The sequence below is a fragment of the Chaetodon trifascialis genome, chromosome 16 (assembly GCF_039877785.1).
Source record: "Chaetodon trifascialis isolate fChaTrf1 chromosome 16, fChaTrf1.hap1, whole genome shotgun sequence".
NCBI lineage: Eukaryota > Metazoa > Chordata > Actinopteri > Chaetodontiformes > Chaetodontidae > Chaetodon > Chaetodon trifascialis.
In genome coordinates this window covers 14,089,933-14,103,406 of record NC_092071.1, presented here as the reverse complement: position 1 = coordinate 14,103,406, position 13,474 = coordinate 14,089,933, and the positions used below count along the sequence as shown (strand labels likewise).

At 41.8% G+C, this 13,474-nt stretch overlaps 1 protein-coding gene across 1 annotated transcript; it reads left to right on the top strand.

Annotated features, from left to right (window-relative positions):
• The first annotated feature begins 2,482 nt into the window (after positions 1-2,482).
• On the top strand, positions 2,483-11,684 carry gabrr3a (gamma-aminobutyric acid type A receptor subunit rho3a). The gene is made up of 9 exons (XM_070983554.1): positions 2,483-2,960; positions 3,583-3,695; positions 6,467-6,534; positions 6,625-6,848; positions 7,623-7,705; positions 8,443-8,580; positions 9,858-10,010; positions 10,699-10,892; positions 11,036-11,684. The coding sequence occupies exons 1-9, from the start codon at positions 2,818-2,820 to the stop codon at positions 11,336-11,338; spliced, it is 1,419 nt and encodes a 472-aa protein (XP_070839655.1). The 5' UTR covers positions 2,483-2,817; the 3' UTR covers positions 11,339-11,684.
• The last annotated feature ends 1,790 nt before the right edge of the window (positions 11,685-13,474 follow it).

Sequence of the window (13,474 nt, the reverse complement as noted above, 5' to 3'; positions counted from 1 at the left end):
AAAGTAGCTTCAGGGGGATCAACAGCTGACTTCCTTCAATTTTTGAAATTGCTCAGATTTAATCCTTTGAGAAACATCAGTCAGCACATGTATGTATACCGTACGTCGGTCTAAGGGCCATAAATCTGGTGTTATGGGCATGATGGCAAACTAAACCCTAGAGCAGGGCGGAGAACATTTTTATAACATGCTTCGAGGGAATTACACAGTGTTGCACACAGGAATATTGGGCAGCACCTGAGAAGCTTATTATGCAAGCTAAATTATTGAACACATTCATCACACTAACCTCTGTGATGACTGGAACTGCCTCTCTTTGCAGAGGCGTCTGATGGTAGTGATGGTGATGGTGGTGATGATGATGATGATGATGATGATGATGATGATGATGATGCTACTCACACCTGGTTTTTCCAGGTTTGGGTCAGTCAGTCTTGAGCAGAACTGAGTCTTTGCAAAAGTCAGATTTGAAAAGAGCTGCTCTCATAAGAAGGTCGCTGCTCAGTGTTTTCCTGTTGTTGGCGGTCAGGCACATTAGCTGGTTCCATGTGAGACACTGTAGCGTCCTTATAGCTTATTTTTCATGTCTTGAAACTTCTCACCAAACGCCTGAGGAAGCTTTCACACTCAGCAGCATATTCAGATGTCATAGCAGGCTTTAGTTCTTGCAGAGTAGAATAATTCCATTCCATTATCTATACCGCCTATCCCTTTCGGGGTTGCGGGGGGCTGGAGCCTATCCCAGCGGGGTACACCCTGAACCGGTCGCCAGCCGATTGCAGGGCCACATGCAAGGACAAACAACCATTCACACTCACATTCACACCTACGGACAATTTAGAGTCATCAATTAACCTAATGAGCATGTTTTTGGTCTGTGGTCTGTGGGAGGAAGCCGGAGTGCCCGGAGAGAACCGCATGCACGGGAAGAACATGCACGGGAAGAACATGCAAACTTCACACAGAAAGGCCCCGCCTGACCCGGGGATCGAACCCGTAACCTTCTTGCTGTGAGGCACGCGCACTACCTGCTGTGCCACCGTGCAGCCAGAGTAGGATAATGCAGTTTCCTATTTCCAGCTGCACTTGCCGCCGCTTTAATTTCACTTTAAATGATTTCACATAAGCAAACAGTTGAGAAGCTGTTGGAGCTTGAGGTTCAGCTCAGAGAGGTTCTTGGTAATGTCCACCATGAGGACCAAATCACACAGTTTCTATGCCTGAGTTTCCACAACAGGTTTCCCTTCATTTCCATTAATTATTCCAGACAAACATACAGGTTAAAACAAATGTACTTCGTCCGATGCTAGCACCTCCACAGCAGCAACAAGGCTCCTTCTGAATGAGGTTTTGGCTTCTTAGCTATTAGCTCGCTCTCCACAAACCTGCCTGGTTAACACTGTTTCTCTCAGAATGTGGTCCAGTGAAAGCTGCTTGCTGGGCACCCAAACTCCACCGAAGAGCCTTAACTTTATCCAGGCCATTTGTCCTTGTAGCTCATACAGTTGAGCATGTTTCGAGCTGTAACGACACTCGACATTAGCCTTTGTCATCAGTCATCATTGCGAGTTCCTCCACACAAACTAACTTAAAGCACACTGGTTTGTCTTTCACTTCAACAAACAAACATAAAAGTTTGTCAATTTCTGTTAGAAACCGCGGTACACCACATCTATTTCCGTTTTATTGAAAGGCGCCATGATGCATGACGTCATATCAACGGCCCTATTGTGCTGCGTTCAGGGACCACTCAGAAGAACGTAATTATCTATTATTTTGTTCTTTTCTTTTTAGCTGGAAAAAAAAGTATTATAATTATAATAGTAATAATAAAGTATTATCCGTTAAAATAGACAACTAATAGATGCTAGTTTTCAGATGTTATAATATTGCATTGCTTTTATATCCCCATAATGTAGGGGATCATGTGGTCTTTTAATAAGATCTAAATCACAAAGCTGGATCACAAAGAAACCAGTCCTGTCTAAATGTATGAGTTGACTCCATGTTTGGAATGATGTTGTTTTGCACGGGATCATAGTTAAGTTTGCACAGACGCTGATTGTATTATTATCCTTATTTTCCCCTAATATTTAGTAGTTCAAAGCCTTGGTTTAGGAATCACATTCTCTGCCGTGAATGATATCTGTTCAGGAGCAATAAGTGCAATGTTTGCAGCTGTGGCACAGACATATGTTTCCATCTGTGTCCTCTCTATGGGATCATTTGCATCCTCCCACCACAACAGTGTGCAACTCGAGGGAAAATCCTGCAATGCATAAAAGTAGGCTACAGGCTTTTTATTTTTATCTGGTCAGAATGATGATGAAACTGCTGGTTGTATTATCCCCCTCCCCGCCCTCTACTGCCTCCAGTTTGTGGGTTACTGAAAGATTTCACCAACCACAGATAAGAAGATTAGAGAGGAATTAATGGTATTCCTTTGTCATTATAGGAATAAATTGATATTTGGTTTTAAATCAGAGGGTGGGGACAGCGGGGAGTCGGAGCAACATGTTGTGTCAGGAGACGTAAGCAGAGGGATGGCACAGTGACAAGCAAACTCAACCAGGGGGATGCCTGTGCAGTGGAGCTAAGAACTGGATATCTCGACTGATGTTCACCATGACGCAGGACATGAAAGAGCAGGATAATGCAGAAGTAGCTGGGTGCGTCCGTCGTGGGGCAGAATGAGTGCTGCTGGGACATGGATGTGCCAGTAGAGGACGGGGACAGCTGTGGCATTCCCTGGGCGAGACAGTGACGCAGTCGGAGGAACGTCTGGGTTCCTCTCGTCTCTCCAGCCCCAGCTTAACCATGAGAGTGGCCCTCCTGGCCTTAAGACTGATGTGCTTGGCCTGGTTGTGGCCTGTCACCCAGCTCAACAGCAGCCACTTCCCGAACAAGAGGAGGCACAAGGAGCAGTACGTCGGAGAGAACACCAAACAAAAGCATGGAGGGTGAGCCAAAGCAGGATTTCTTGTATGACATGTAATTTCAGAGCTGCTTCTGCTGTTAAAATGTATCTTCTGGCAACTGGCAGTTATCTTTTCTGTATGCTGCTTCACAGTGTCATCACAAATATGATTGGAAAGGTAAGAGCAAGTGACAGGCTCATGTGAGGCGAAAGGTGATCTGTGCATCACAGATCTCTCTGAAATGACTTCTCAAGCACATATCTTTAAAGTTGATATTGCTTAGTTATTTGAAAATGAAAAAATGGTCATTAGAAATTAAAATAGTTAATTCTTGGTTCATGTTAATCTCTTCATTAGGATTTCTAGGAGGCTAGTGAAGACAGATGGGCCTCTTAGAGCAAAAAAAAAAAACAATTCAGGTGCAAGGTCAGCTCATGAGACAGATTCAACAGAGGCCCCACAACATGTCTGATAAAAAAAACAACAACAACTTTAATTTCCTTTAGACTAAGGCCTTGGCCTTGTAATCAAGAGTGCTTAAGTTCAGTTAACCATCACTAACTCCCTCGACCAGATGTCAGTTCTGCTTCAAGTAAGTGTCTGCATTAGAAAGAGGAAGATGGAGACAGAGAGAGAGTTTCTATTTGTTCTCTTTGGTTCTCAGACGGGTGGATCTTAAGATGAAAAAGCTGGACAGCACCAAGTCAATGTTAATTAAGTCTGAGCAGCTGCTTCGGATTGAAGACCATGACTTTGCAATGAGGCCAGGCTTTGGAGGTAAGACACACACCTGATATATCTATCCTTCTATTTGATTATAAATCCTTCTCTTTCTTTTTATTATTTGTACTATTTCTGAAAACCATGTGCTTTCCTGGCAACTCAGGGAGGTTAATGTGGGTTACTGTGCTGTCTTTGGTATTACGCCTCCAAAAAAAACCCAAGTGACCTAGATTGTCTGCTGTGCGAGACAATGACTGCAGCCACTGGTACAGATAAAATAATCTGAACTGCGAACCTAATTCTGTGAGGGGAAAAGGGAGAAGGAAAAGCCTGACATTAGAGGTTGTTCCAAAAACTCTCTTTTTCATCTGCCTCCAAGCACAGGTCTGGATTTTTGTTTAATTTCTTGTTTTTGCTATGAATTCAAGTAAAAAAATGCACAAGATAAATTCAACAAACATCAGTGATTTACAGTCGATCATTTCTTGTGCTTCAGATATTGCATGTTCACCTTGTTCACAGTCCTTAACAATTCAGCCTGAAGGCTCCTTTTCTCCTGTCACAGATGGTTGTAGGTTCAGTAAATTGAGTCGTTGTCTCCATCCTCTCAGTGAACTCCACCTCGGAAGTTCTACTATTGTTGAAACACTGTAAGTTGTGAATGCAGTGGGCGCTCCATGGAGTGTGTGGTCTTCTCTGAGAACAAACCTCCAAGGAGTTTTGACTCTTACCTCCATTTAGTTACAGTAAGAGCAGTTACACCATGTGACACAGGAAATATGCATTATTGTACTAAAACCATTGCATAAATGACACACATTCTGGGATTGTTCCTTCCTGCATGACTGTGCTCTCATGTCATGGTTGGATTGAGTGTTTGGTAAAAGCTTTAATTTCTTGTGTACCAGTACGTGCATGATTTTCTTTTTGCACCTTTATGGACTCTATGAGCTTTTAATTTACCGGTCAAACATCACATTTTGTTTAAAACGACATAATTCATGGAGATGAGGAGCTGACATATACTTCCAAACATTTTGAAGACTCCTGGTCAGTGAGACCTTCTCTGATTTCAGCCACTGCAGTTGTTCTTTGTTGGTACTGGAGAGTTCAGTGCCAACAAAGAGCTGAAAGAACCTCAGTGACTTCCAGGCCCATAGCCGCCTGATATAATCCCTCCCACTTCACTACTCTATTGTTATCGTAGACTGACGGTCCTGAGCGCTTACCTTCATTAGATAATGGCACAGAGAGAACAGTTTGTTTACAGTACACATCATACGTTTACAGTATTCTGCCACAGGACAATGACATGGGGACCATTCCACTTACAATACACTACACTGGATTTTTAGAATATAGTAGTAAAACCTGGCAGTATTATCATGGAGTTGAATGATTTCCATTTATGGAGCAAATGTTTGGGTTTATCCAAGCAGACTGCTATGTCGGCATGTGTGCTTACACGCCAAGCTGAACCTCTTTGTTGCAATGTTTCAATGATGGCCTGGCTTCCTCTTTTTTTCATATCTGCATAAGACAGACAGCATAATAGCAAATGCCCTGGTTTGGTTTCTGCCTCTGACCCCTTCTGTTCATTTTCTCTCAGTATTCGCGCTTGCTTGTTCCCAATCATGTAAACTGAAATGCCCACTGATAGGATTGTTAGTGTCAGTGATTGTTTTTCTCATTGCATGCTGGGACAGGCTTCAGACTCTTGTTGAAATAGGCAGTTAAGCAAACACAAACTAATGAATGAATGAGTGTTTTGTTAATCTTCATATCTTGTGGACTGTGTAACACAAGGGATATTTATATCCATGTAGGTTGTCGTAGCGAGCCAGAGTTATTCCCACGGGCCTGATTCCACAGATGCGCTAAAATCAGCTTTGGATCCTTTGCCTGTCTGATGCAGTCTAATTCTGAAAGAACTTGTTATTTTTGCCTTCACTAAAGCTCTTCCCTAATGTTAGCAACTACACATCTGCTCTCAATCTATATGGTCTCATAAGGCGATTTAGGTTAAGACTGTGACAGCAGCACAACTAGTTATCTTCTGAAAACATAAAAGTTTTGTACACTGCAAAAAAACCAATTAAATTGGGGGAAATATTACATAAAGACTTCATGAATCATGAAATCCTGAAGCAGTTTTGTCCAGCTTTAGAATTATGGAAATTCTCGTTTCAAGCATTAAGTTACTCTGAACCAGAATTAAATCTCAGGAACAAGTTATATTATTAAGATGATTAAGGACAAAAATGCTTGAAACAAGTAAAACACTCTAACATAAACTTCCTGGTATGAAAAAGTATCCGGTCAGGCAAAAAACAAGCATATATTGCCATTATTTAAGATATTTCATTTTATTTGATCTCACTTTTTGCAGTGTAGTTTCATTCAGAAAGTGAAAAGCAATGACATATCTACAAATATTTTGTAGCATCTGTGCTACTTGAGGGAACAGCAGACCTGCAGAGGTGAGGATGCGGATTACTGCTTCAGCCTCTGTGTTATGTATGAACCATCATCTGTCTATCTGTGTGACAGGTAAAGTGATGTTGTAGCTATAAACTATTTATAAAAAGATGATATGACTGCAGCTCTAAGCTGAGTCATGCAAGGACCAGCATGATTTCCAGGTCATCACTTTCATCCAACCTTTTGTCTCTGTCATCTGTAAGATGTGGCTTATGTCTTCTAGCTCAGCAGTGGGATTTACACATATGTAATCTCTGGCAGATGTGCAGACAGATGATTCATGGATGATTTATGGTCCAACTGTTGCCTAAAGCTGATGCATTACAACGTTTGACCTTTTGCAGGTTCAGCGATTCCTGTTGGTATCGATGTCCAGGTGGAGAGCATTGACAGTATATCTGAAGTAAACATGGTACGTCCCGCAAGGATTTCTGGAGTTAGTCTAAACACTATACAGCCTCTCCTTTTCTATGTTGGCCTTGGTTCCTGTCCTGTCTTCCAGGACTTCACCATGACATTGTACCTGAGGCATTACTGGCAGGACGACCGGCTGGCCTTCCCCTCCAGCAGCAACAAGAGTCGTACATTCGATGCACGTCTTGTGAAGAAGATCTGGGTTCCTGATGTGTTCTTTGTCCACTCTAAGCGTTCTTTTATCCACGATACAACCATGGAGAACATCATGCTGAGGGTTTTTCCTGATGGCAATATCCTCTACAGTGTCAGGTAAAAAAAATATTATTATTATTATTATTTAATTTGACTCATAAAGAGGTTACCATTGTACTAGGAATGATTAAAGACTAAATTTTTTCTGAAACACAACAGCGGCCACTGTGGCCACAACGGTAATCACAGGATTGGATTACATTTTTGTCAGATGCTCTAAAGACATCATTAACTTTGTCTTTGACGTATTAAAATGTGTAAGAGCAAAAGTAGAAAAGAGCAGTCAGCGGCGCATCGGTGTCAGTTACACAGCGTCTGTCTTAAGTTTGTTAACATTGGCTAACATTAGCAACCACAAGCTACTGGTCATACCAGACCAAGTATGGCTGCAGCAGCAAACCTGCTCTGCTGCTGAAATGAACACATGTTTGAATATTCTAAAAATGTTTTGAAAGAGATGTCAACCAAGATATTTAACAATCCACTGGACTGTTACTGCAGGCTTTCACGAGCAAAGCCCGAGAGGAAAATGCGAGGCTGGTCAGTAAGCTTTCAGACCACAGTCATCATATCCATTTCAGGCACAGATGTCGACAATATGGCGTCATCCCTAACAGCTCTCTGCGGCCTCAGAGCTGCCAGGCATAGAAACAGATCAGTCCAGTTTTGTTTCATATCTTTTTTTGACATCTTACTACAGCAGCTGGTTGACTGAGGATAATCTACGCAGCCGTGCTCTTAAAGTCATCTTAATTCAAATGTGACTTTTTCTGTTGCTGAACGATTGTTTGATTTATGTGGGTGTTTCTTTAACTGTAAGCTGTGTTTTAGGATCACTGTGACTGCACTTTGCTCAATGGACTTCAGTAGTTTCCCTCTGGACACACAGAATTGCTCTCTGGAGCTAGAGAGCTGTGAGTATCAAACTACAGTTGGGACATTGCTTTCTGTGAATGCCTGGCAGGATATCCAAAGCAGTTTTTAAGAGGAATTCTGTTCATTTTGTAACATAAATGTGCCTTACATAATATGCTTGCTTGACATCTTTTCCGTAAAACACGTTACACAACCTCTGCACTGATTTGTAATTTAAAGGCTCTGCTAGCAACACTGCTGAGCTCACTGAATTATTTAACAGCATCCACATTGCTGGTCAAAAACACTGTTGGATATCTTTGAGCATTGAACTGGTGGTACAGAAACACACTCCTTACAGCTCACAGTGCATTACACACAGCAGCCACGACCGTTGCCTTACATCAAAACCAAGCCATAATTCTCAACCAGGTCAATCTCTGTCCATTTTGTACACGTCAGTCTTTCTGATGCAGGATTTACTCAGGATTTCTTTTCTTTTTTTTTTCGTTCTGCTCTGTTCTGATTTTTAAGTTGGTCATAAATGACGGGATTACGTTTATATAGAGTTTGAGGATTTTTTTGTCTTTCGGGTCTGTTTCTCTCTCTCTCTCTGTGCATCTTAAATTATTGCATGGATAAACATGGAATCTGGTCCCAGAGGAGAGTCGGGAGTCTCATTTCTGTGCGCTCTCACCTCTCCTCTAAGAAAAACATCCATGAATCTTCCAAGAGAGGCAATGTGTGAAGGTGTCATCTCCCCTCCCTCTCTCCCCCCCTCTCCCCTCTCTTGAAGATGCTTACAATGAGAACGACCTAATGCTCTACTGGAAGAATGGGAACGATTCATTAAGGACTGACGAGATCGTGCTCTCTCAGTTTTTTGTTGAAGACTTCCAGCCTTCCTTTGGGCTTGCCTTCTACAGCAGTACTGGTATGTGAGGTTGGAGCCTTGGGACCCTCTGAGCCGTTCCCGGTTTGGGAACAACAAGAGAGCTCCTAATTTTATCAAAACCTTGCCTCGGTTTTCCTAAACAGGGAATATTTCAGATGTTCATATGTATATTCAGTAACATGCTTCCTCACCTTCACACCCTCTGGCAGCGACAGCAAACATTGAGAACGTGTGATGATGATTAGTTTATGGTAGTCTCGGGTTCATATGTGCAAAAATAACTAAATAACCTCTCTTTTCAGAGCTCTTCGACATTAATTAATCAGCTCTGACTGACTCTATTCAGTATTAGGAATATTGCAGGTCCCGTTATAGGAATAGTTTGATATTTTGGGTATTATGCTTATTCACTTTTGCTGACTTAGAGAACACTTTCATGTCTCAGTATGAAGCTACCGTCAGCAGCTTAGCATAATGAGTGGAAGCAGGGGGAAACACATAGCCTGTCCCATCTGAACAAAATCCAGCCGCAATGTAACAGCCACTCTAAAGCTCACTAATTAGCATGTTATATCTTGCAACTGTGTCAGTTCTTTATGCTGAGCTAAGCTAAGAGACTGCATACTGCAGTTTAATTCTTAAAATACATCACAGAGGCAATGCAGAAGTTTCGATTCATTAGGATGTGATGAAAGCTGGCGACGACACAGTAATTTATAGGGACAGGGGCTGGCTGTATTATGAGAATCACTGCTATAATACAGTGTAATATTCTACTCACTGAGTACATTTAATTCTTTGCGAAAATATTGAAATAACATCTCTACGACACATCGCTCAATTAAACCCTATTACTGAAGCTTTATAAAGGTCATATGGTAAAATATTTTAGTTCTCAAAAGAAATGTGCTTTTTTCTTCTTTTTTTTACAGTATGAGTGCTAAGTCACTTTTCGAAAGCCTGTCTGCTTCTGCTGTCACATTTCCAGTGTGAGAAAGAAAGATAGGAAAGGGGCCAGGGAGATTTTCTTCTCAATGTGAACTAATCTTGTGAGGACCTATCCGCTCTGAGAGGTTGTTATATAACTTCAGCTCTAGACAGATCTGGCCCAGAAAATAATTACTTTTAGCTCTTCTTTCTCTGGATCCATCTTGTACTTTCTTAGATTCACAACTTATACCACCCACGCACGTGCCGTTTGAAACATTTCCACAGAGCGATTGTCTGGTTTTCCTGCCTCTCTTCACTGTTATCATGCCCCGCTCCCCACCCTGCCGGCCCCACCTCCACTTTCTGTCCGTTTATCTCTGTTTCAGGTTGGTACAATCGGCTCTACATAAACTTCATTCTCAGGAGGCATATCTTCTTCTTCATGCTTCAGACTTACTTTCCCACCATGCTGATGGTGATGCTGTCCTGGGTGTCTTTCTGGATAGACAGGAGGGCCGTACCTGCCCGAGTCTCTCTGGGTACTAAGACCGCATGTCAATATGGCCATTGACACATGTTGTACACACAGTGCAAAAAACTCACATTTTGCATTATGCGCAATTGAAAATGACAGAAAGACTTTTTTCAATCAATACTATGAAGTATTATCTTCCTCTCAATTGGTGCTGTTTTTCTGTTTTATTTAAAGGAATTGATTGAAATTTTGGGAAATATAGCACACTTATTTGCTTTCTGATAGAGAGTAAAATGAGAAAACTGGTACCAATCTCATGTTTATATGCTAAATATGAAGAAGCAGATGGCAGCCAGTTAGCTTACTCTTAGCACAAAGACTCAAACTAGGCTGAAACACCATTCTGGCTCTGTCCAAAGGAAACAAAATCTGCCTACCAGCACCTCTCAGACTATTGTGTTATTGTGTGTTATGTGTTATATCATGGTTTTGCTTAAAATAATGTCCTTAAAACAATCAACACTGACAATTGGTTTCACACTGGGATTGAACCAGGTCTTCTGTATTAAAGTCCTTGAACACTCATGCCCTTGCACATGAATCCATAGATTACATTTCACAAACTGCCCCGATACTGGGGCTGCACATTCACCAGTGAGTACATAGTATAATCCATCCTTTCAACAAACGCTCTCTGTGAGGCACCATATTTAATCCTCATAATGTGCTGTGCTGGTGCTTTGTGTATCCAGGCATCACCACGGTTCTGACAATGTCCACGATCATCACTGGAGTCTCAGCCTCTATGCCACAGGTGTCTTACGTCAAAGCCGTAGACATCTACTTGTGGGCGAGCTTCCTGTTTGTCTTCCTGTCTGTCATCGAGTACGCCGCTGTCAACTATTTCACCACAGTGGAGGAGATGAAGAAGCTCAAGAGGGCAAAGGTCATTTATATTCAGATTTTTGTGGCCTGGAATGTTTCCTTAAATCTCATGTGACATGTTTGACCCTCAGAAAATCATTTCCTGCCATCTGGAGCTGGCCGACCTCGCAGCCTAACCCTCCTCTCTTCCCTCTGTCACTGCAGATACCCAGCTCCTATAACGCCACCCAGGCGATGGCATTCGATGGCTGTTTCCACGACAATGAAATTGACTTGACTTCTTTCCCAGAGGTCTCCAGCACCCCAAATACAGAGAGGAACACCCAGGCTCGAAACTCCACTGTCTCTGCACCCACAGAGGGCACCAGGCTACGGCGCAAGCACCCTTTAAAACAAAACCTCAGCTTCATAATGAGCAACAGCTACATGATCGACTCCTACTCCAGAGTCATATTTCCCCTGGCCTACCTGCTCTTTAACATCATTTACTGGAGTTTGTATGCGTAGCACATTAACTCTGCAGCAGAAGAAACAGGATTCAATTTTCACAGTCATACAGTGTAACACCAACAGGCTGCAATACGCTCACATTTGCACAGTTTCTGCTGATGAGCACAGATATCTTTCATGATGTGTTTTACTCAAAGACGTGTTCAGTTGTCACTTGGAGAAAATCTGAGAACAGCTGTTACATCGAATGGCTGCTATTTTTGCAGATGTTTTTGTGAATTCTTTGCATGCCTGTTTTATAAGAGAAAATGTTTTAATTTTATTGCTTGATTAGACACAGAACATTAGATTGTGTAATTACTGTGTGACTTCTTGAAGAATAAAAGTATGCGCTCAAAAATGTGTATTTAAGCTAAACTTTTTTTTTTTGATGAATTTTTACTTAACTTCACTTTGTTTTGCATTTTATTTATCTCAGGCAGCACACATAATTAACATCAGTGCCATGTGGACCAAAAAGCATACAAAAACGTAAAAGTACATACAATTTAGGAAAATACAGCTTTTAATAAAGCCAAATTATAACACAGCTTTGATGTTTATTCTTGGCATGTAAAACAGGAGGTGAGAACATGAGGTCCCTCTAGTAGCTATATCAGATCATATGACATGATCTTCATCAGGAGATGAAAGCAGAGATGTTCACTTCTGTCCATCTTCACATCAATTTTTTCTGAGCTTTGGCAGTAACTGATTGTTTGGCCTCTTGGGGGCAGCAAACACAACTCTGACCTGCAGTATCATCACCCTTTAAGTTGAGAAAGTGAAGATGTTAACAGCCAGTTGCCTGTTTACACATCCAACAGCAACAGTATTTTTCATTATTTTACATCAGCACTTATTCCAGCGTTTAGTCCAGTCCAACACTTACCCTCCAGTCCAACACTTACCCCGTTTTATTGTTTTTAGCTTTATCACTAAAGACAGCTGCTGCCTGAGCAGAGAAAGCAATAAAGTTGGAGTACTACAACCAAAACATTGAGCTGAAAAATGTTAAAATGAGCAACTTGAAAATTATTTCTTAAAGCTGCAGTAAAGGCATGCCATCAATATTGGCTGAAAAGTGTTTGAAGTTCATAATTGACCCGAGAAACAGCAATTGAGAAAAGATTAAAAACAATAATACAATACGACAACAACAACAACAATAATAATAATAACAATAGTAATAATAAGTAGTGAAAATGGTATCACATGACAATAAAGAGGGCTGCATGGTGGCATAGCAAGTAGTGCATGTGCCTCACAGCAAGAAGGTCGCTGGTTCAATTCCCGGGTCGGGCCTTTCTGTGTGAAGTTTGCATGTTTTTCCCGTGCATGCGTGGGTTCTCTCCGGGCACTCCGGCTTCCTCCCACAGACCAAAAACATGCTCATTAGGCTGATTGGTGAGTGTGAGTGTGAATGTTGTTTGTCTTGTGTGTTGCCCTGCAATCGACTGGCGACCGGTTCAGGGTGTACCCCGCCTCTCGCCCGTTGGCAGCTGGGATAGGCTCCAGCCCCCCCGTGACCCCGAAAGGGATAAGCGGCATAGAAAATGGATGGATGGATGGATGGATGGATGGATGGATGGATGGATGGCAATAAAGAATTATACATATTCATATCATACACTCAACATCGTGTCCACACGATTACATGTTGTGCTGTTTACAATACTACATAAAAGAGACCATATTTTAAACTACTTGGTGTCGTATAGTGATTAGCAAATGAGGATTGGAGAGTAAGAGAAAATATAGAGGGGATTACATGCCATAAAGTCACTTATACTTGGTTGCATAACCTTGTTGCTGCAGCCAGCAGGACGTCAGATTCATCAGAGGTGATTGATGGATAATGCGATGAATTACGACAATGAAAAAGCGATGAAACATGACCCTGTTCAAAAGGCTCACTGGAGGGGCATCATAGATTCAAAATATGGCTAAAAGTGACCTTTAGGCATTAAAGCTTTAACATTCAGGCTTGAACTTTGTTCCAGGAAAAACCTCTATGTGAGGTTTGTGCACCAGTTGGTGGGTGTTAGCAGGTGCTTTCTGTTCTGTTGTTTCTCTTTGGAAAAGCACTGATTCTCTACGAGCCTGTCTGAAATGAAATGAAAGGAAGAGTGTCTTTATCTGTTTAGTGTCTGC